General features: G+C 41.2%; 1 protein-coding gene across 1 annotated transcript in view; it reads right to left on the bottom strand.

Moving 5' to 3' along the window:
* Nucleotides 1-202: 202 nt before the first annotated feature.
* Nucleotides 203-24,025, bottom strand: part of LOC131084371 (mucin-5B) — a 42,088-nt gene continuing 18,265 nt past the window's right edge. The window contains exons 17-47 of the mRNA XM_058025782.1: nt 23,716-23,768; nt 23,232-23,332; nt 22,780-22,931; nt 20,937-21,075; nt 20,111-20,221; nt 19,518-19,697; nt 18,891-19,127; nt 17,868-18,024; nt 17,526-17,654; nt 17,011-17,095; nt 16,772-16,809; nt 15,568-15,723; nt 14,243-14,335; nt 13,374-13,615; nt 12,703-12,880; nt 12,160-12,410; nt 11,558-11,741; nt 10,845-11,037; nt 9,910-10,088; nt 9,374-9,443; nt 9,101-9,222; nt 8,699-8,730; nt 8,111-8,288; nt 7,431-7,535; nt 6,726-6,766; nt 6,044-6,166; nt 5,022-5,117; nt 3,590-3,718; nt 2,683-2,722; nt 1,886-2,009; nt 203-1,340 (exon numbers count right to left, since the gene is read on the bottom strand). Coding sequence (XP_057881765.1) covers nt 1,166-1,340; nt 1,886-2,009; nt 2,683-2,722; nt 3,590-3,718; nt 5,022-5,117; nt 6,044-6,166; nt 6,726-6,766; nt 7,431-7,535; nt 8,111-8,288; nt 8,699-8,730; nt 9,101-9,222; nt 9,374-9,443; nt 9,910-10,088; nt 10,845-11,037; nt 11,558-11,741; nt 12,160-12,410; nt 12,703-12,880; nt 13,374-13,615; nt 14,243-14,335; nt 15,568-15,723; nt 16,772-16,809; nt 17,011-17,095; nt 17,526-17,654; nt 17,868-18,024; nt 18,891-19,127; nt 19,518-19,697; nt 20,111-20,221; nt 20,937-21,075; nt 22,780-22,931; nt 23,232-23,332; nt 23,716-23,768 — 4,093 coding nt within the window. The 3' untranslated portion in view covers nt 203-1,165. The remainder of the gene's footprint in view (nt 1,341-1,885; nt 2,010-2,682; nt 2,723-3,589; nt 3,719-5,021; nt 5,118-6,043; nt 6,167-6,725; nt 6,767-7,430; nt 7,536-8,110; nt 8,289-8,698; nt 8,731-9,100; nt 9,223-9,373; nt 9,444-9,909; nt 10,089-10,844; nt 11,038-11,557; nt 11,742-12,159; nt 12,411-12,702; nt 12,881-13,373; nt 13,616-14,242; nt 14,336-15,567; nt 15,724-16,771; nt 16,810-17,010; nt 17,096-17,525; nt 17,655-17,867; nt 18,025-18,890; nt 19,128-19,517; nt 19,698-20,110; nt 20,222-20,936; nt 21,076-22,779; nt 22,932-23,231; nt 23,333-23,715; nt 23,769-24,025) is intronic.

Genomic DNA, 24,025 nt, shown 5'->3' with positions numbered 1-24,025 from the left:
TAATCAAGCAACGTCAAGGATTCCCACAATTTTAAGATCAGTAACACTATGATGAGACAGTACACATCAAAGAACCATGACATCTGCTGGAAGGATTTATTATGAAAAATAAGCAAATTAAAGATTCCTTGGGGCTCAAGAGCTGCAACACTTTGAAAATGGAAAACTAAAGTATAATGAATATAATATCTACTTGGTCAGTTCAAAAGCATTCCCTGCAAAACAATTCTCAAAAAAGCCTCCTCAGCCGGCTGCAGGACACTAAGAAAGTCACAGTTTTCAACTGAAGAAGAAGTCTTCCTTCAGGCCACAAAACACAAATTGCTCAAATAACAGAACCATCTGCCTTCCTTGTGCACTCTCAAGGTATTGTTGGCTCATCTTGATCCCTGTCCACATGAAATACTGTCACCAGTACCACTGGGCATGCTAGCTGAGAACCAATTATTTGTAACACAAATCATAGTCACACAACCAGTAGCGAGACTGAACTAATACACAGATGAGGGCTTGATGTTGGCAAATAATAAAAACCCCACTGTGAGATAAGGACTCCCAATAAGGGTGCAAATATATTCATTTTGCAGTGTATATGTAAGACCCATGTTTTTACACTCCTGATATAGTGCTCACAGTGAGGAAGGAAAAAAATCACCTTGACTTCCTCCAGTGATGCAGAGTCACAGCCAAAGTAGATTTGAGACAACTGGGGAGAAGAACAGAAATGTGGCCCTGAGCCAAGTCCTGCCTCTGGGTGAACTGCAGCTGTGGAAGTGATTGTTGTTTCACTTCTAAGGGAAATGAAATACATGTGGTTATGGTTTAAAAATGTGCACTTTCTTCAGGCAGGACTTTTGAAAGGCATCAGCTGTCTCTAGAGTGTCTTGCAATAACCTTGGTGTATATATCAGTGTAAGATTAAAGACATCAGCCACTTTGCCCCGTTAGCAGCATCACTAAAACAGGAGAACAAGTCCTCTTTGAAATGCAGTTTATTCTACAAACATTTAGAGTAAAATCTTAGCTAATTTCCATAACTGCATATAATACCAGAAAGAAAAAGCGCTAGTATGGTCATTTGAAGGTTACTCACAGCTGTTTTCTAAACTACTCACTTGCTAGGGAAGGACTAAATGGGGGATGAAATATTTCCTTTAGTTCATACTCATGTTATCCTCTTTGGGCATTTTGTTTCCACACATCCACATTCATCTATGTACATATATGTGAACTGGACTGTTTTATGGTTTGAGCAAACCAGTTCCACCTTCACTTTGTGACTTCTTTTTTCATGGCAGCAAGAGCATTTGTGTTCCATTTCACTGGCCTCCAAAGAATACCTATAGAAATGAGATTTTTCATATCAGTCTGCTGCCTGTGGTCTTCCCAAACTCATCTGTACTTACTGCTCCAAATGCACATACTACTAAGGAGCAAAATTTCATGTCTATTCTTCTGCTTATTCATAACAGCCTTTCCTCAGGATCCTATTGGCCATGCAGGGCCAGATCCTTTGACATCAGTGGGGAAAATCCCAGTAACTTCAGTGGATTTTGGATTAGGCCCATTCTAGCAAGACAGAAAGGAGCAATTCATGCAGAGAACAAAAGGCAGGAAAGCCTCCTAGAGCTGTTCAAAAACTATACAAGGACATGCTTAAGAGCAGGTTCAGTAAATGTAGCTGACGTCCTTCCCAGGGGATCCATTTTCCTGACTAAGATAAGGCACTCTATCACACTGAAGCCATTGTTAATGACTGCTCTCCTGCACACCCAGTTTCCCAGCAAACAGCAGGAAGGGGACAAACAGCAGTAGCCCACTGGTGACAAGAGCCCAGGAAGACAAGCCACAGATGAGGACAGAGAGAGAAAGGCTTCCTACTTACACGGAGTAGGTACTGCACATCCCTTCACAAAAGGGCACTGGGACAGGAGCAGCTGACTTGCAGTTGCCATGGACGATGTACTGCTCCTTCACATTGCGTTTGCATTTGTGTGGGAGGTCAACACCTGCGCAGAAGAATGCTTCTGTTAAGCTTCTTCAGACTGGGGAACAAATGTTTTGAAAGGTATCTGCTAGTAAACCAAGGACAATTCATCCTAGTAAAATTTCTCACAGTTCAAACGCACAACCAAACTCACAAATGAGAGTGCAAAGAGGCATTAATTCAGCAAAATGATTCCCCAGCAGTCAATGTACTTTTCCATTTGTGGACTAGCTTTAGCATGTAAAGATACTGTTGAATCAAGACCTAAAGGAGGCATGAAGGGTTTAGGTTTTTCTAACATGGCTATAAATTACCTATGTGGCTCTATGACAGCCTGGGATTTCTGAGTGGATGCTACAGAAAAAAAACCCCAAAAGTTTATTTCTATGCAATTTGCAGATGCAAGAACGCAGAGAATATCTTCTACAAGTTTTCTTATCAGGAGTATAGTTCAAGCTAACAGTAATTCAGTTATTTAAAAACACAGAAAAGAAGATAAAAAATTTTAGCGTTCCCATTGGAAGAATAAGGCAGATTTTTAGTCTTGGCTGTGAGGTACAGAACAGTTCTGCTGCTGTAAAAGTGTCTTTCAGTCTGTGGAATCTGCAGGCTCTCAATCCATGCAGAAACAGGGCTACAAGCAGGGAAGGACCAAACAGTATTGGAACAGAGAAGCAGTGATTTAATGCACTCACATGTCTTACAACAGCCATCTGAAGACACCTCAACTGTCCCCTGTATTGAAAGTAACCAGAACAGTCAGTTCAGATGCATGTAGTCCTAAGCAGACAGTAGCAATGATGAGAGCTCAGTTACAGTGCCTCATCTCTAATCCATACAAATTCCCCACCAGACCTACTTGTGTACCAATTATATATAAAGCTGCTTAAAGAACCCAAACCAGAACAAATCACCCAGCAAGGAAGGGAGAGAATTTTCTTAGAACTACATATCCTCTCACAAGCCAGGTAAGATGCCCTGTAATACATGCCTGATCTTATTTAGGTCCTATTGAAGCCAGCATAAAAACCCTAGCCAGAGACATAGATTGCCAGCTGTCCCTAGAATTGAGCAGCCTGGCCTGGACAGAGCCCACCCCAGAGCAAACTCAAGTACATGGCTGTCCTAGTCCCTGCTTTGATCTGCTGTGAAGTCCCAAAATGCTACTGAAAGTAACTGGAAACCACCAATAGCTGAAAGCCTGGGTATGAACATTACCCCTTGCTCATTCATGTTCCATACCCCCACTTAATAGGACACCACGTATCAGAAGACATTTTGTTCATCAGTCCCACAAGGATCCAAGGTGAGTCACCACTTGTTCAACTGCATTTTATAACACTGATGTTTCCCAAGTGATGAAAATCCTCCCTTGCTATTGCTCCAATATCCTTCTTTTTCAAGTTCTAATGCTTATCCCACAACAATGTAAATGGTGTGGGCTTGTTTGCAAATATTTTTGGCTTATTTCCACGGGACACAGGGCTGGAAAAGCACATTTCTTTCAAACAAGGAAAGATCAAGAAATACTCAGCAACTATAACTCCCAGGCCAGGATCAAGGCTCACTACAGAAGTCTTTCTCTGGCTGTAAAATACTTACTGGCACACAGTTTGCTTCTTCAAATGGCAGGCAGACCTTTATTGTACTAGTCAAGGAAAACTGGCCTGCTGATTCAGTGCATGTGTAGTGAGTACAGTTGTCATATGGATCTTTATAACTCTTTCCAACCTGATAAAAACAGAAAAAAAAATTAAAAAACAAAACCAAAAACAAACAAAGACAAACAAAACCCCCAAGCCAATGGAGTATAGCAAAAACATTAGAAAACTGAAACAGTAATAAAGTCAATGAACTGGCAGAGACTGGGTTGCTCATATCACTCTGAAAGGACTGAGATGTCTGCAACTCATATCTACAAATTATGTACCAAGCTCACCCACTACCAGTCTATTCAAATTCACTTCTGTGGCCTCCCAGGGGGAAAGAATGAAAGAATGGCAGAATGAGCATAAAGGTATTAGCAGAAATGCCAGAAGGTAGGTGTGCTAATGTTTGTGGGCTGAGATATACACAAAAGAAAAATAACTCTTTCAATGGATTTCAGCAATTTTCTTTTTTAATATATGGAAGAAAATGAAAAGGAATGAAAGAGAAAAAAATGTCTTTGCAATAGAGACTAATGCATAACTGCAAAGCCTCCTCATGCATAGATAAAAACTATATATTGGAACAGAAAAATCTAGCTTGTAAGATAAATTATCAAGGAATAAAAGGATGAAATAGAAAATATGTAGAACACAAGAGCTGTCAGAGAAGCAACTGCATGTAAACAAGCCACTGGTTGAAACAGCATCATTGACCTTACACAGGAGTAGCAGGCTGTAACAAAACCAAAAGAAGCTAGAATCATGAAGTCATAGTATCATTAAGGGTAGAAAATACCAAGCCATATCATTGAGGGTAGGATCATCAAGCCCATCCCTAAAAGGCTCAGCTTCTGCCTACACAATGCTACATTGACAAGACACGATGTTTTAGCTGTGTGTGTTACCAAGTCACACAACATTACAGCAGCTGTGTCACTTGACTTCTGCCTCAGCAAATTCAGAACCAGTGGCAGCACAGCTATATCAGCTTGCTCACACTGTATCCCTGTATCTTCAGGGCAAGACAATGAAACTGCTTCAGATGGGAGCAGTGTGATGTGAAGCCAGCACAACATATCTCTGCAAGAGCAGTATCACACCATGTCATCATCCCTTCTAAATTCTTTCTTGCTATTTCATGTCAAGAGAAGTGGAGGTAACATGATTTCCATTCCTGACAGAGATTATAATTGTCAGCATGTTAGTGCCTATGAAATGCACACAGCAGGGAACAGCTATATAAACATCTACATTCACTTTGGAAACACAGATATTTTTACATCTCCTTGAGGTCCTCCCAGCCTTGAAACGCATGGCACTGATTGAAAAAATGCTGAAGTCTTTTTGATAGTTCAGCCTTGTGTGCAGAGCAAGGGAGTGCTTACCTCAATGGTCACATTGCCAAAAGGAAAATTTGCCACACATGCCACTTGCTGGCACTGGCTGCAGCACTGACCCTTCTCTTCCACATAGCGAAAACCCTGTGGGAATAAAGTTTCCATTTATCCATCTTAATCTGTGTCTTGTTGCTGAAGCATCTTTGGATCAAAGCTGCACTGAAGATGGCAGAGGAAATGAGCCAGCCTTCTGGTTTCAATTTTGTTGTCTTTTGAAATCTGTTGGAACCACATTAAGCCTGACAATCAAAGCTGGTAATTTTCCTGCCTTACTGAATAATGACTTCTGGGTACTTCAGTTGCTGTGAAGACCCTGTCATTGACTATTCTTCTCTTCAGACTAACACACAAAAGAGGTGAAATAAATTAATTTAGCACATGATTACTTGCACAATCTGCCACCACTGCTTGGTCTGATATCATTATCTACAAGAACTACTGATGTCAGACATGTGAAGATTTTGTCCCCGTGTTTTAGGTATGCATTGCTTTTCTCCTGGCTGTGGGGGTGGCTGGCTTCCATAAAAAAGTGTAATGAAAGATTTTGTCCATTTTTAACACTGGTGGTCCATCTGTCCTTATCTGGGCATGAATGGAAAAGCAACCACCCTACTTATATTCACTAACAGACTGAACAACTTGAGTGCTAATTCTCACAATAATGAGGAGCAGTTGAGTATTCCCCATCCACAAGTGAAAGTGTCTGGAAAGATATAAACCACTGTGCAGTTTCCTCATAATCTTCATTTACGAGCTGACTATGGACAACATGAACAGAATGACACAAACATCTTTCAGCAGTCAGACTTTAACAGGTTTGCAATCATTTCCCCTCACAGCACTTTTCCAAGGGTGACCTCTTAAATTTGCTGGAGCAAAAATAACAGCACCCTAAAAAGGACTTTACAAAGCCATTAATAGAAGAGTCTATCCTGCTGTGTTGCACAGATAAAGCAGTTACACTGTCCCTGTTTCAACCCATCAGGCATTGCGGTCAAGGAGGGGCTGACCTGCTGACAGGTGGTTTGGCACTGCACAGGAAGGCACTGGATGCGGTTGGTCTGTGTCACGGGATCCTGCTCATCTGTGCACACACAGTTCTCACAAGAGCTTTTAGGCACCATTGCCCCTGGCTGGAAATACAGGGGAGAGAGAAAACCATGACAAGAATTCAGAGGGTTCTGGAATAAACATCCCCCTGGCCTATTGAAAAAAACTAATGCTTATGAGGTTTACTTTTGGAAGAATTTCCTGAAATGAATACACATCCAGATCTCTAAAACTTCACCATTGGTATCACAAAATGAAGACAAGGCTGACATTCCTAAGTGTATCAGTGATGTTAAATGAGTTTTCATAAATTTCAAGCATTTTTGGACAGTTTGAGCAAGCAAGCAGTAATCTTATAACATTCAATGAGCTTTAAAATTTGTGTTTCATTACAATTCTGACCCATTGACTCTAAAGTGTAGGCAAGATCTCTTTTAGTAAGCAAGTTACTGGCTTCTAGCATTGCTATTGAATAACCTATCCCAGAATCACAGATTGCTTGGTAGGGAAACTTACTGGCAGGGAAGAATTACAAGCCATTCTAATCCTGCTTTTTGTATGAGTATTGAAAACAAGAACTTCAGATAATTCTGACTCAAGCAACATTAACTCCTAGGAAGAAGTGTCTGAAAGAAGGCCTACCTTAAATTCAACTCCTTCAGAAACACATACACCTTTTGATACTGTAAGAAAAAAAAAAATGAAAAAGGTTGTGCTAGGAATGATGCAGTTTCTGTATTCGTCTCTGAATTGTGAGTGATTTAGAGAAGTCAAAGAGTAGAGCTGAACTTAATAGCTCACACAAGAAGGGGGAAAAAAGCAACTAGTACATGGTGATATTTGGTATTCCAAAGCCCATATGTAGCATCTGCTTAGATGATATGCATTAAGTGGGGATAATTCCATACTCTGGTATTTTCCATAAGGTAAAATTTATTTGCCTTTGCCTTTTTTACCTACACTTGAAATCACTTGAACTTTTCTTTAGTGTTAACCACTATGCTGGTAACAAAGTTAACGGACTTATGTGTGTGAATCTGAAATATAATTTGGCAGCAGAGCTTCTGGATGGGTTCAGTTTAACCATCATTCAGTACATGGTCAATAGCTTACACTCCCTGAATAATGAATACAGAGAACCCTAACCAGTTATTCCAAATCAAAAATAACCCAAAAACAACAAAAAAAAAAAAAAAAAAAAAAAAGGGGGGGAGGAGAAATAAAGGGAAAAATAGCTCAGTTGTAAAGGCTGAAAAGAAAGAGGCTTCTGCCATGATGTTACCTCATTTAGAAAAATCAAATACTTCAAAGAACAAATAAAACATCTTAAGGAAACAAGGTACTTACTACAGGAGAAGACAGGGCAACAACCATCCTCAGATATAGCAAGCACTGGTTGGAAACCTAAGTCACATCCTGTTTTGTTGATAATGCAGGTTTTTATATCACATTCTGCAATACACAGCAGAGACAAAGTAAGCCAAAACCTCCCATCCAGCAGTGTTACTTATGGAGAGAGCTTGGAAAAAAACATCCTATTACCATTGCCAGGATTCTCTGTCCTACATCTTGATATAGATACCGGGAATGGCCAGGTTTAGGAGCAGGCCACTCCTGTGCTGGGATGGGCATTTGGGACTGGGAGGGTGCAAATGCAAAGCTGAGGGCAAACATATGTCAGGAAGCTTTAGGGAAGCCTGGAAGATGAACACATCCTCTCTTACTGGTGATGAGAGGGAAGGATCACCCTCTCATCTCAGAAGGACAAGAGCCAAAGGATCCTGTGGAACACCTGCTGGTCCCAATGATCCACAGGAGATTTTCCAGTATAAATATCTGTCAGGTCATGGCACTAATTTTAGAGAACAAGGTGGACCAGAGGAGTTTTTTTTTCTGCTAGCAAGAGCTCCTGGCACATAGATGGAAAAAATGACCACTCCAGTGTGCTGTGGGGTACCACATCTCACTTAAGGATTACTGATAAAGGCAAATATTGTCATATTACAGCAAGTGAAGGATCTGCTCACCACAGACTGTCTCTGTGCAGCAGGGGTCTTCCAGACGTGGTTTTATTTTGCGTACAAAGCCTTCTTTTGTGCAGTTGAGAGGTGGAGATTTAGCACAAGGGCGGGGGAAGCAAGAGATGTTCAAGGTTGCTTCATCACAAGTACAGTATTGGCAGTCATGTTCCCAAGCCTCTCTAGGCTATAAAAACGAGGGATAGCAGTTCAGAGATAAAAACCTGGAAGCATTAAATCAATGAATGCCTGCTGCAAGCCAGTGTAGGAAAATTGCAATTCAAATCCCAGAGGGAGAAGAAGAGAAGAGTAAGAAAAAATGGTATTATTTGCCACCTTCCTTTTCAGGTTTATGTGATTCCAGGAGGAAAGCCTGATAGTTCTACCAGGAAACTGATTCCCACAAACTGCTGTTTCTGTTTCTGTACCTCAAGTACAGAAACAAGTTCTGGAGTTAATAAAATCTGATTTTCTCCCCAATGTCATTGCAGTTCACTGGTTTTTAAGCTTAGAAATAAAAGAAACAACTTATGCAGTCATTTTTGCAGAAGGTCACAGAACACAAACTATAAAGACAGTATTTTCCTTTTCTCTTACCTGTTTCACTGACCCATCTTGCGCTGTGCAACCTATAAAATGAATTAGGTGTTACTTTAAAGGTAACTCCATCAGGGAAAAGAACAGAAGCAGAAAAACAGGAACAGAAGGAAGGTATTGAAATCTGAGAAACAGCCACCAAGAGAAATTCAGAGTGCAAAGTCACAGGTTGTAAACACAAAAACATCTTAAACATGCTATTCTTTGTTCTTTTGAAAGTTGCATCTTTTGCATATAAGAGCAGGCAGAAGCTCTCAATCTGGAATGCTCCCAGCTTCCCCAGAAAGGGTCAGTAACAAGATCTCCCCTGTTTCCTCTGTACCCAAAACAACCTCCTTAATATGCACTTCTAGTCAGGCTCTGACCCCCATTTCCCATAGCACCATTTATACCATTTCTTACCACAGACTGACACACAAATGCCATCATGATCATTCAGCAGAATTTTTCCATCAGGACAGTAGCATCCTTCAACAAACACTGGTGTGCTATTTTGGGAAGGAAGGGTGTTCGTAACAACTCCTCTGCACAAACAGAATATAAATGAGAATGAACGAGAGGCAAAAATTGCCCAGGGCAATCAAGGCATCTAAATCCCAAGGGAATGTGAACTTCAAATTTCCCTGGCAATCTTCACATTATGGACTTGAAAAGCGCCTTATGGAAATGACCCACCTGCTGAAGCAAGTGTTTCTTTTTGCTTCCCCGCACGGCTTGTACACCTGATCCCGAGGACAGCTGGCCTCTGTGGAACATTGCAACACACAAGTTAAGAAGCCCAGACCCAGGTGCACCCTCCGATGCAGGGACACGAAGGGACAAAGCCCAGACACCGCGGCCACCTCCCGGGTCGGCACGGCGCGGCAAGGGGGCCCTGCAGCCAAAGGGGCCCATGGGGCCAGCAAGGGGCAAGCGCCAGGACCAGCAGGGCTCGCCCTGATTCACGGGGCGGCCCGAGCAGAGGGAAGCGGTGCGTTGCCATCTAGTGCCCAAGCTGCGGGGAACACACACAGCTTCTCGGCTGAGCTACGCAGGAGACACCGTGGGGCTGGTTCCCCCTTGTTTTGCACCAGGTCTGGGCTGGAACAACCTCGTTGGTTTGTCCCTGCTGTTTCTGAGGTCCGGAGCAGCGGTGGAGGGAGGGCAGAGCAGACTCGCTTCTCCCCAGGGGGTGTTTTCCGCGCTAAGCCGCGGCCCGTTCCCAGGCTCACCGCAGCGCCCGCCCGCCAGGCCCCGCCAGGGCGCGCAGACGCCGTGGAGGCCGCAGAGCGCCGCGTAGGTCTGCAGGCTCTGGCACTCGCTGCTGGGCTGCTCCTGCGAACACCCGCTGGCCACGCACGCCTCGTAGTACGGCTGGGGGGGCACCACGCCGTGGCACTCCGTCAGGGTCCTGCACAGAGCAGAGAGAAACCTTGGGCTGCTTCCAAGGAAGAATTCAATTCAGAGCCAAACCATCCCCCCTGCTCCGGGCAAAACCTCAAGGAACAACTACAAATTGTTCTCATAGGCAACACACCCCCACAGCTTAATAAAGAATGAGCTTTGCCTGCCATTCTTTACAGTGCTTTGAAAGGAAACAATATTATGTTGGACTGCTACCTGCAAAGGCTCCTGCACAGCTCATAGCTGCAAGTCTAAATGCTGACGTTTTTATGCCAGCATGTTTGAAAATCCTGCTTTAAACCACAAAATTGTTTTAAAAACAGACACATATATTTGCTTACTATATTCTGACTGTGTTTCATATAATTCAGAGCTTTAAGATACTAAATTTTAGCTAATTCCCACTTGCCCTCTCCGGAACTGACAGGCAGAGGGAGTGCCAAGCAGCAGATACAATTAAGAGAGGACTGATTTTGCTGATGCAGCTTAAAAATATCTGCCAAGCTCAAGAACACACACATCAGTTCACTGCTTTTTGTATTTTGTAAACACAAAAACATCTTAAACATGCTATTCTTTGTTCTTTTGAAAGTTGCATCTTTTTGCATATAAGAGCTGGCAGAAGCTCTCAATCTGGAATGCACGAGGTATGCAAAACTTTGTATTTTCTTCATATCCTAGAATCAGTTCACCCAAGCCATTTAGTGAAGAATGAAAATACCCTGTGGATTTTTCTTTCTGATACTTTTGGGAGTTGCCTTACCAGATGATTTTACACAGATTAGAAGGCACACAATGCTGATGATAGCCAATCTTCGATGGCTGTGAGACACCAGGGTTACAGTATCTGTTGGTAGGATATGGGACTTTCCAATCTAGTGCCATCTTTTTGAAGGACTCGACGACCTCACCATTCCTCTTCATAGCATCATCAGACTTCTGGTTGGTGCAGGTACCTGGTAGCAATATAAAAATGACAGTTCAAGGACAGTTGATGCTGATTAAGCTGGTTTTAGAGAAACTCTGGGGGGAAGTTCTCTTCCTTGTGTGAAGGGAGCAACATGTGGGGTTCTGGATAAATTCTCACAAACTGTTTCTAGGAAGTGAAGGCTCAAAGAAACAGTTTGCCAACTACTCATGAAAACCAGAATTGATGTGTTGGCTGATACAGTTCTTCTGGTGGCCAGAATAACTGAGATGGCACAGGACTCTCCACATTTCCTACATTCCTATATGAAGTAGATATGATGAAAAGGAAGGGCCTAGAAAAATTCTATCTCCATCCCCCAACAGACTGTGGACAGAATGAAAGATATGACTTAAAACTACATTTCCTGACAGTGTCTTTCCATTAAATAAATTTATTAACATTTGTGAGAAATAGTGAAGTTGCAAGCATTTAGAGATTTTACAAGAGAATGAGAGATAGAGGAAAATTCAGAGCAATAATTTTTGTCAGCTGATGAGGACACTCACCACAGAGTCCCATAGTATTGTTATAAAACTTGCTGAAAGGGAGTTTTATGTAAAATGCAAGTCGACTATAGGAGATGTATACCTCTAATTCAGGTATTTCAATTATGGCATAAAGGCCAGAACTGGTTATCCTGATACCATTCTTAAAAATGTCTGGAACAACTTTCTTGTCATCAAACAAAATCTAAAAGAAAAGAAATAAAAGTTTTTTATGGGTGCTCCTTCATTGAGTAAGGAACATGATTAGTGCAGCTGGAAAGCAGAGGGGCACAAATTCAGACCTTAGGTGCACCAAATGGTGTCTGTCAGTCATTTAAGCAGTTGTCTAATATTCCTTGTAAATATGTTGCAATTTATACTTGAATACTCCTATCAGGACAAAAACCACATTTTTCAGCTATGTGATAATTTCTCAGATTTTTAGAATATGCAGATTCTATTGATACAAAGCAAAAAAGAGAGAGAAAAAGCGAAGCAATTGCATTTGTTACCCATTCCATGTTTTACAAGCTTAATCCTTTGTCATCACAAGATGTTTGGCAGTACACTAATATAACTACAGCAAAATAATTTTGAGAATTCATTTAAACACAATACTTTACCAAGTTTGTTTCTTTTCCATGTTCCTTAGCTTGTGTCAGAATAACAACAGAGTTGGAGTAAAAAATGATGAGGGACATTGAGCAAATTGCTCCACCAGTGGCAGCGCAGTAGTAGTTGTCTATGTGAATCCAGAAGTTGTGAGAGTCAGGGTGAATTGACTTCACAAGGACATAGGTGCAGTTTTCTTTAAAATGGTAATATGCTCCATCAAAAGTCACATAATGCTCATTTCCCCATCCACTGCAAATACCTAGAAGACAGAATGACAGGCTTCAAGTTCGACTTCTGAGCTACCTGTAAGTACAAGCTGGTTTTAACCTTTTTACTTGCTTCCAGTCAGAGACAAAAATCCAGTTTGATAAAGAAAAACTAATCTAGCAAGGACATCTGCTTTCAACAGCCAAGATTTCAGATGGGATTTCTGTTCCATTGTATCCTACTGAATTGATATGAACATAATATAGATGTTGACCAGATAGACGTTTCCTTTTTGAGGCCCAGCTGAACATAACATAAATTTGAGGAATTTTCCTGCCACTTACACTGACACTCAGAGACTTCACAGCAACCGGTTTCATCAGAGTGTTTTGTGATTGGGAAACCATTGACACAGAGTTTCAGTTGCTGAGGTGGACAAGTCATGACAGACAATTTGATATTGCTTCCTTCTCCGAGGCAAGTGGCTGTATGGCAGTTTCCAAAATTCCATGTTTCATTAAACTATTGATTAATTGAAAAAAAAAAAGGAGAGGCAAATAACAAAGCAATTTCACAAAATCTTTAAAATCACACACAGCAACTACATTCCATTCATTTAATTGTCTAGCATGGCAAAATTTGGTGTTTACTCTGGCTCTGGAAACCAGGCAATATGAACCATATAGGAATAAAGAGAGCCTCAATATCTACTCTTTTTGGTATATATGTTAGGGTCCTGATAACTTCTGGTGGTAGGACACTGCCAGGTGTGCCTTCCTAGTCTTTGTTCAGCTCACATACAATCATGACCTGCTTCAGGTGAACAGAAGAATCTTCAGCTTATTCTTTCAGTGAGGGGTTTCTGGCATACTTCTAAATCATCTCGTTCAGCCACACCTACAGTCCAGCTGTAGTGCTGGATACCAGCATCAGTGGAGAACACCAAACCTTGGCTGCAGGCAATGCATGAATGGTGGAATGATGAAAGATTAAACACATCTTCAGAGTCTCTCACCTTTCTGGGAGGATTGAGTGCAAGACAGTCACTCACAGAAGTCCTTGTGGGAGCAGGAACTTGATTTGCTACACCAGGAGCAGGTGTTGGTGGACAGGTTTCAGCACGCGGATCACAGACCTTGAGGGTCTCAGAATGACCAGTTTTACACTCTGCCCAAATTAATTCAATCTGACATGATTTATTGCAGATGGAGTAAGCACAACGACCTGATACATTCACTGGCAGAGAAACATTTTCTCCTGCAAGGGCAAAACCCAAGTGTTAGCCTGAGGCTGCATTGTCAGCCCTGCATTTAACCATCTGTACCCAATAGCCATGCTCAGGGGACCGTCTGCAGCTCCTGGGATTCGGTGGCTGAACTGGACAGCAGTTCATCCAAAGGGCAAAGACTGAGGGAGGGCCACAAGGCCTAATCTGAAATCCTGCTCTTAGGTACATTGGAAGGATTTGAAAATGTGTACAAGAAGAGCCAATACTGATTAAATCACCAAGTGCATCTGCTCTTCACAAACACCAGGAGCTAAGTGAAGCAGGAGCTACTAACAGATGAAGAAGAGTCTTTCCTCCTCTGCTTTTGGAATATTATTGTCAGTTGCAAGCTCATGTTCAGCAGTTTGGGATTCAGGGCTCTGCTGACATCAGCAACTGCTATAAGTTTCTTTACACCAGGGGTGTTCAAACCAGAACAGAGTTATTGGAAATGGGAGAGTTGTAGTTCTGAAGGTGTTAGCTACAGTTCAAAGATGTAACAACTTCTGGTAATATCTAACTGTGACAGGCAGAATGAGCACTTGCCGAAGCACTTTTATCTAACAATACATCTTTCCATGTCAATGGTGCAGAAAATAAATTGCATGGTTTCTCACCCATTTGTATCAATTGTCCATTGTCATTGCAGAAGCAGGGAGTGGCTACCTCTGATGAGGGAGGTGCAGATGTTATATATTTCTTATGTGGTTCTGCGGGAAATCAAATGAATTAGTATTTAAATCCTCTACTACTCTACTTTTAAGCCCTACAACATCTCTTACATTCTCTACAACTTCCAAAAATTTTTTTTAAAAATCTTTTTTTTTATTTCCACTACATTCTGTACACATCCACACGGAAACCATCTTCTGTAATTATAAACCCTCCTTCTATTACACAGTAGGGTGCTGTAATACTACACACACACCCTCCCACATCGAGTTGTTTTTTTTCCTATACAGAATACAATAAACACCCCTTCTTGTGTCATTTTTTCATTTCAATTTAATGTTTCTAGCCCTGCAGTACTTCACCTGACTTTGGAGAGGTGATTTCCAGTGGCACTCCATTTGGACTTTTAGTGCTTTCTTTCAAAGAAACTGTTGGTTTAAATAGAAACAGACCATGTAGACATTTTACTATGCCACCTACATTCTGCTTTCAATAATCCTGCCTTTACTAGGTACTACTCCACTGTATTTATTCAATTTTTTAACATTTTCAGTAAATACCAAACACATGGGTTCACTATCAAGTATTTAGCTCTTCCACTCACATGGGAAGAGAAGCTAACATTTCACTTTCTTTGTTGTCCTTGTATAATTTGCACTGCCAGGATAATATATATATATATATATATATATATATATATTTACACTTTAGCCGCGTATTTTTATTTCTAAAAATCATGTGGCAAATTCCCCACTTTTCTTTATATCTTTTAGGAAAAAGGGATAAAGAAATTTTCTGATTTTTCACATTCCATTCATGCTGGAAAATGTCTTTGGAACAGGATTTCATAAGAAAAGTGACCTGTATAAGACTCACTTATTCCAACAGTACAATAAAAACCAGAACGTGTTATGGGTGATAAGAAGGAGAAAAAAAAGATTTAGAAGTATGGAATATTGAGACTAATGACACCAGAGTGTCAACTGTGATATGCTCAAGCTTATTGGAAACGTTGTATGAAAAATTGCTGAATCTTTCTATTCTCTCTTAACCTCACTGACAGTAAGGTCAGCAAGAATCTATAAGATTGCACTTTTGGTCGTCACCACAAGACCCACAAGCTCTGATCCCTCCGTTTTGAAACTTCAAAAGTCTTAAATACTGTTGTTATCCTAGACATGCTGTAGGAATCTTTTTCCAGGATGGATAAATCTTATTACCATTGTGGACTTCCACAGAATCACCACCAAGTCCCTTATCAATCTGGTACCTTGTGCTGGTGTAGTTGGAGTTCTGCAGTGGGTGAGGGTTTTAATGATCTGTCCATTAGGGCCACAGACAGCTTCACCACACCTGGTCCCAGACATGTGGCTGTACACAGTTTCATTTAAGGTGTAGGTCTTCCCATTGTAGCAGCACAGGCAAACTGAGGCACCAAAAGAGAAAATGCCATGGCAACAGAGGACACTTGCAATATAAATACAAGTGAAAAGCAAACCTAACTCTGCATTTACCCTTCTGAAGGTCACAACATCAAACATCAATTACATGGCTAAGAAACTTTCTTAGTTGCTATTTGAGAAGCTGCACTGTGAGTGTATCTCATTTATTTAAAGTGTGTTGGATTTTTCTGGTTCCTGGTGTTTCTTGGAGTCAGCTTGCATGGAGGAATTACTGGTTGGTAAAAGCATGAGAACTGATACTGGCCTAACTCAGCATTGGAGCACAGGAGAACTCTCTCTGGGCAGGGAATGTGACTGGGATTATTGCCTTTCTGGGTGACAGAACTCTGGCTCAGGAGGTGTTGCACAGCCATTTCCATCCACAAATGAGGAGCATGCAGTGGTACACAATTTCATTTAAATATATGAGAAGTTCTCCAGATTTTGGAGACTGTACATGTAAGAACCAAAGTATCTATTACTGTAACAAAATCAGCTAAACTGCAAATGTCTTATCTATTGGGTCACCCTGTGTTTTGGGATGTGCTTTCTCCCAGATATGGGAATGAACTGATACTGTACCTTAACCAAATGTGTCCTTTAGGCACACAAACACATATCCAATAAGCTTAGTTTATTTTATTAAATGAATGGTCAGCACTTCTACAAGATTTGCCCTGTTCTAAAAGTACTTATTAAAAAAGGTACCATGAATGGTCTGCTATAGACTACTCTCTATTTGTCTTCACTGACTACCAAGGAAGTGGAAAAGTGGAAAAGCAGTATTAACCTGTGTAAGATGAATCCTACATATTACACCTGTCCCCTTCCTCCTCGTGATTATCCTTTACACAGTTCTTGAGGTCAAAGGCTGCCTTTTTTCTATCAAAGTATATCTGTGCAGCTTTGCACCCTAATACTAAACTACCTGTCTGGCCTCCTATTGCCAATGTGTTTGGTAACATGTAATATGTGATGTTGGGTTGTTGCATTCCTGCCATCACTCAATGCATGGTGAGGGTGAAAAGTTACCTTTGGAGTCTTCAGCGCATAGTTTCTCTTCAGGATCACTGAAGAGAAAGAGTGAAAAAGAATTGTTTTGTTGAAATGAATTCATATATGGAATAACAATGTCTGCAACTGTACTACTTTTACAAAAAACCTACTCCTGGATTTAATGGTAATTGCCACTGCCTATAAACATTAACAGAACATCTCCTAATTTGTCCTTTTCAGTCCTATTCTACCTTTCTCACCATCAACTGACTTACCATGAAGTGCAGTTGAGGAGGGAGACACACTCTCTGCTCTCCTCATCAAAATATGGCTTGTCAGGACTACACTCTGGGTAACAGCCTGGAAAATTAAACAAAGTATTCTTAGTCTGAGTTACACAGGCACAGGAAATTACATAAATACCTCTACCAAATATAGATTTGATCCCCAAATGAAAGTGATTCCAGTATGAATGTTCTTTTTACCACCAATTATTTTTCCAAGTCCTCTTTTTACCTCTCTCCCCCAGGTTTTAATTTACTGCATTTGTCAACAGGTAATTATTCTATAGAAATTTATATTGAATGGTATTTTATCTCTTCATATATTTAAAGGCAGCAGGCAAATGATGCTATGAATGGCACCATCACACAGTGAATTAGCAAGGCATGGTCAATGAGCTTCTGGGACAGATGGGATAACCTTTCAGTCACCTTGATGCTTCAGACATTTAAAACCAGACTAGTAGCTGTGACTCCCATAAACTGCATTAAAGTCAAGGAAGAATTACCTTCTAAACTGTACAGCAAGTTCCCACATTTCCCTTGTGGGTTTCTGCAGGTCCTTAGACAAGGGGCTCCACAGGGTTTATAGAACCACTCATGTTTGTCAGGTGGGTTGTAATAATCACAGAACACAGCTGGAACAGAAAAATAAAAAACATTTAGGTCTCAGATACTGGGCAGGGACTATTTTTTAAATCTAGTTTAAAAGATTTTAATAGGGTAAATATGATAAAAAGTGCTTGCTCAGTCACACATGCATAGCAGTGTAGGTGTTCTGCTCTTCTGTGTCCCGTGTGCCTGAGCACCAGGGGCGCTGCTCTCTGTGTGCCCTTCCCTGCAGTACTCACGGCAAATGGCAGGGGTTCTCCAGTTGATGCAGACACCAGCTCTGCTGCAGCTCCTCGAGTAAGCAGCGACTGAGGTGCAAAAGCACTCACAGTCTCCCACACTGTCACAGCCACAGAAGTCAGACACACAAGATTCATAATATGGAATTGGGTTCACCTGTCAAAACACCAACAGAGCTGTCGCCACAGCTGTGTCTGCTGCACTGTGTTTTAATGAGGGAAAGGGTTCTGAATTTCTGTCATGTACATGGTTTGTGACAGACTGGGATTGTCATGAAGGAGCCATGATATTTCACAACAGGTAGTTTTCTATTTGCACCTGCCTGGTAGAATTGTACTCTAAATCTTACTATTCTCATATGTGCAGTGCTGCTACTTACACTTAAAATGCCTTCCCAGTGTGATTTCTGCAGGACTGAACTACCTTGTTTTGGCTTAGCACAACTACACAGTGTGTACTCTTCAGCTGAGAGACTGTGATTGAGTATGAAAGAAAATCCTATTTCCACTAAACTTCTTGTCTCTTGTTTTTTAACTGTTGCCAACATAAACGAACAAAGGAAATTAAGCCAAGTTTGTTTTTAAATTTTTTTATTAAAGTGCACTGAAGCTTTTTATAGACATTCTAATTAAGAAGGGTAGCCTTATTTCTGTTTAATTAAATTTGTGACTCAAATAAACCAAATAATTAGTCTATTTAGATAACTTGAACGAACTTCCCAAGGATCACCACACAAACAGTCCTAGACTAACTTATCTCTACATTTTACAGATACCTAACTTTCTACTTCTGGTGGCCAACTATTATCCTCTTTATCTTCAGTTGTTCAAAACAGGCACTGCTGCTTCCTCAAATACTGTGCAACAGGTTTAAATTGGCACAGCTGTGAAGTGAGGTTTTGAGAGAAGTAGCTGAGTACTACTTTAGTAGTAGCTTCACTACGAAAAAAATGCTGCAAATGTGCTGCAAAATAGCGACAAATATCTAGTGTGAAACCACTGAGGATGAGAGAAGAGGATTACCTTGCTGTGACAGGCTTCAAAGATGTTACTCTTAATGATGCTGCAGTGCTTCTGTCCCAGGGCAGACTTGAAAGGCTGATCTGCACACAGGTCTGTCATGTTTATATTTGAGCAGGTGCTTGTTATTTTCCAGCTGTTTCCAAACTCCTGGATGCTCATCTCCATGGACTGCCCTCTGGTTGTGAAATCATTCCTTGAGCGGCCATCAAAGTCCCCACAAAGACCACAGACTTTTCCCTATGTAATGTGTGTAGGCACAGTTAATGCTTTTTGGTATTTTGAGTGCAGCCCACTCTTTAACAGAAATAATTTATAGAGTCTGTAAAGGCAAAATAGGTGCAAGTTTCTAAACAGAAAGCAAAAAATGGCTCAGAAAAAGTTGAACTTCAAGTGACATAACACTTCCAATGTGTTATCAATACATCTTGCCCCAAATATTCTGGAGTGTCTTATACTGACTGAACAGTGCAATAAAACATGAGATGTGTCCCGCTTGCTGTTTCTTCTTGTCCACTAAATCAAACTTTTTCCAAGCCTTTTTTCCAGGCTCTGGAAAAACTGGGGCTCCAGTTCTGGATGCATAACTCTGACTTTGAAATCATAACTCCCAGTCCACCCCCTACTTACCTGGAAAGAGGGTGCCACGTGAACAACAACAGTAGTCTTTTGGTCCCACATGAAGTTCATCCCTTGATTTGTTTCAATTACAATATAACCTCCTCTGAGGTCCACTTTGTAATTTTTCTCAGCTCCTGGATCAGTGGCTATCTCCTGAATTCTTCCTTCCAAAAGCCTTATTTCACTGTTCTACAAAGGAACAGATGCATTGCATGGAAGGAAAACAAATAGAAAACTTAATGCAACAGCACTGGGACTCTGTCTCTCCTTCTTTGTCTTATTTTTCTGTCTTGGTGGGTAGGTGAGCCACAGCCCCAGATGCACAGAGTCTACTGTCACAAATGAAAACACACACACACACACACACACAAATGCACATTTGTAGTGTTGTCCTTGCATCTTTCCTCTCATGCACAGAAGTGTTCAGTCCCTGTTAAAATGAAATACCTAAGCTTTTCCCAAATTCCCTGCCTTAGCTTGCTGGCTGTTTGACTTCCGTAGGTACTTCTAGCAGCAACTGAGGTGGAATATAAGAGAATGATTCAGTAATTACTACAAAATCAAGACCACAGCTCCTTGGTTGTAACTAGTTCTAGACAAACCTCAAAAATCAGTGTGATCTTTAGGGAGCAGATGGAGCGTGATTTCCCACAGGCGTTGTTCTGAATCACAATCCGGAAGGTGCCAGCATCCATGTTATTAGGGCAAAAATCCTTAGAAAAACAGATAACATTCTATTAGATCTTGTCAGGCAACTAGACCAGTTATAAGCATTTTTAGGAGCTCTAAATGAATGACACTCTGATCTGACTTGTTTATTCACTAAAACTATAGAATTTTGGCAGTATCTGGTGGAAAATGACCTGGTGGCAGATGCATTTTTGACCAGGATTTTAAAAAAGAAAAACTAAGGGAGGGAAATGAACTTGTCATAGCAACAGTTCAAAAAGGTAAAAATATATTTTCTTGAAATTAGGAAAACCAACTGTAATTTGGGGATGACAAAATGTCTCACTGAGTGCTGTCTCATTACATTCAATTATTATATATGAGGCTCACACGTTATCCTCTGCGTGCTTCCATCACAACAAAAATAATGTCAGTCTTGCATGACTGATGGAAACACTTTTCAACACCACGTTTTCCTTTCCCTTGAAAATGGTGGAATGCCTTCGGGAAAGAGCAGTCCAACCAAGGAGTTAATCATTTGGGATCACACAGTGCCCTCTTGTGACACTTCTGAGAGTCAATTTGCTTTGTTTAATTTGGAAAATCTCTCTTATCAGCTCTAGGTGCAAGAGGAGGGGAGTAGGCTCTGCTCATTGGTTTGGCTATTTTGTATGGGAGTGCCTTTTAATTACCCAGACTGAAGCCTACACTGTGGGGTGTAAAAAGCGTATGGATGGGAAATTGAAAATAAATTGATACCTGAGCTAGGATATAGTCACAGTCTCCCAGGAAATCAAACTTTTCCCCATCAAAGCTCATGTAATGCCCATTTCCATACACAGTGCAGGTTCCCTTGCAGGGATTGTCCGTGCAGTTCCATTGCCTTTTGTTGCAGGTGCTGGGAAGCAAAATGCAAAGAATAACAATGTTTGCATGAAACATGGGCTTTCTTTAACCTCAAACAGGGGCAGAATAATACAAAGGTTTGTTGTTTACAGTGCCCTCTCAACTGTTCTAAGATCATGCTATGAGATGCCATATCAATCAAAAAGTTCATGTTTGCTACCCATCAACATTCATTCTATTATTTCCTTCAAATATATTTTAAATAATTGAGTCCTGGCAGCAGATGGTGGGGGTTTAGAAGAAAAATTCAGGGTGAAAAACTGAATATTTCAACCATTTTTGAATTTTAATCTGTGAAGGATCATGTTGCAGTTCTATTACAGTGGTGTGAACAAATATTATCTCTGTCTTTCCTTGGGTCTGGCTGAGATGGAGAGGATTTTTTTCCCTCAGTGCTTTGCATTGTCAGCTACAAAGGTATTGGTAACACCTCAGTGTATTGACTAGTGCTGAGCAGCACTCCCAGAGCATCAGTACTGTGCATGCTCCCCCTCAGCAGCAGGCTGGGACATGGATAAGGTTTTGGGAGGGGACAGAGACAGGATAGCTGTCCCAAGCTGGCCAAATGGATATTCCAAACCATGTGATGTCTGCTCAGCAATAAAAGCTAAGAGAATGGGAGACTGAGGTGGGAACAGAGTGGTGTATGTTATGATGTTTGTTTTCTGAAGCCCTACACCTCTGTAAGTGGGCTGGACATCACCTGCTAGTGGGGACTAGGGGATAAATATTTTGTTTGCCTTTTCTTCTGCATACAGCCTTTGCTTTTGCTTTATTTTGACTCATGACCATCTCATTTTCTCCCCAACCCTGTCCTGCTGAGGAGGGTAGTGATAGAGCAGTTAGGTGGCCACCTAATGTCCAGCCAAAGTCTACCCACCACACCTTGACAAACCTCACTTCTAGTTCAGGAGGACTGTAGACAATATTTAGTTGTTATAGCTGTGATGCAGAGACTGCACTTTCTTTCCCATGTGTGTTCTCTTCTCATGAGAAAACTAAGCCCTCACTGCAATAAAACTTCTTAATGACTCTGTGATAGCAACAACAGCTTATCAGGTTTTGACTTCACAGGTTAAACTTGATTGCCTGTACCAATGGTGATCAGACCAAAGTGTTTCTAGCTCTCATTTTCTGTGCATCCATTTGGCAGAACTATACAGTCTCATCCTTGCTAAATAATGGATAAAGATTGAAAGCATTTTACCCACCATGATCAGTAATAACAGTGAAATCTATGGCACCAGAAATTTGAGTAACTAGAGTATTAGTTTATCTTGAGAACTATGGATCTGGAAGCACTGCAAGTCTCAAGGGAGGACCATTGCAATTCTTCTTTGACTAAATTCAGTCATTTTTCAGGGTTCAGCTGTGCCCAACACACACAAACTCAATTCTCCCTTATTGAATAAGCAGCCACACACCAGCCAGAGTAAGGTTGATGTTTCTGAAGCTGGTGGGGAAACAGAAAAGGATGGAAATCGTTTAACAGAAGATATTGGTGCTTGTTCTCTCCAAGTGCAGGCTCAGTATTGCATGATGCAGAGAAATACTTCCCCTTTTGTTTTTACTAGCAGCCCAATGGCTCTCATGATGAAGAGGAAGGCTTCAAAACACACCCTGTCCCATGGGTGCACTATGGTCTGGCAGTTCTGACAAACTTTGCTATAAAGCAAGGCTCCCTGGGATAACGTACCATGTGTTGCAGTCCACTTTGATGGTTTCCCCAGGTTTATAGAAGTGTCCTCCATGAACACATGGGCACTGATCTTTGGGAATACATCCTCCACTGCCATCCAATACCAGTCCATCAGGACACATGCAGCCAGAAACACATTCTGTGACATACTGCACGTTAGAAGATATGGGAGAAGACAACTTGTTAGTGCACGGCAAGAACAGGGAACCAGCAGAGATGTGCTAGCTCTGGATGCCAAAGTGTTGGTTTTTTAAAAAATCTCCTTAATTGCAAGCTAGTGGAAATCATGCTACAAACATCACAGGTAGGTTGTTAGCTACAGCTGCTGTGTTATCAGTGAAGCATTGGTGTGTGCCCAGCATGACGTGTTCCCATCGGTGCTCGATAAGGACAATCCTACATGCACTGCCCTGCTGTGCTGTGCCCCTGCTGGGAGGTGAGCTCCTTACACAGTGCATGTCCTGCGTCTTGCAGCTTTTCTGACACTCTGATCCAGTTGCTCCAGGACCTGCAGAGCTGCAGTTGAAGTAATACATAGGAGCTGGGCAATCTGCAGTAGGAGAAAACATTTCAGGAAGTAATTTAGAGAGAGCAATAAGGATGCCATCAGCAATTGCAAAACCAGCCAGAGGATTTCAGAGGGCAGCAGGTGTCTATCATTTAAAGTTTCTAATAGTTTTGCTTCTGCCCAATAACAGTGAAGGGAGAAGAAGGCAGATAACTTCTAAGCTTTGGGAAATATCCTCATCATCTAAAGAGTCTAGTAAGTCTGGTGACATTTTACAAAGACAAATGTTATCAATAACTAACACATTTCAGGGAGAATGGAAAAATGTGCAGAATACTAAAATGTTACAGAAAGTGAGAGATAACACAGAAAAACATTATAAATACTGTCTGACACCATAATGACATTATTTAACAAAATCTTACCTTTCACCAAGACAGTTTCTCCAATGCAGTCTAATCTTCCTTGAATGCATTTGCTAAAGAGATTCCATAAAACAAAACCCATCAGCTCTTTGCACTTTTCTCCCTCACCAGGGAGAAAGGCACTGCAAAGCTTCACTTGTCACATGAATAACAAATTCCTATCAAAATGAATATTTGTTACAGCTATCAGTTTCACAGACATGCATTACCATCCCCAGAAGGAAGATTAAAAGACCCAGCTCTTAAAATACTCTTCCTTCATCTGGCACTGGTTTGTTATGTGTTTCCCCTAAATCAAATTTTTCCTAAG

The sequence above is a fragment of the Melospiza georgiana genome, chromosome 6 (genome assembly GCF_028018845.1).
Source record: "Melospiza georgiana isolate bMelGeo1 chromosome 6, bMelGeo1.pri, whole genome shotgun sequence".
Classification (NCBI taxonomy): Eukaryota; Metazoa; Chordata; class Aves; order Passeriformes; family Passerellidae; genus Melospiza; species Melospiza georgiana.
The sequence above is the reverse complement of the archived record's forward strand: the minus strand, read 5'-3'. Positions and strand labels throughout refer to the sequence as shown.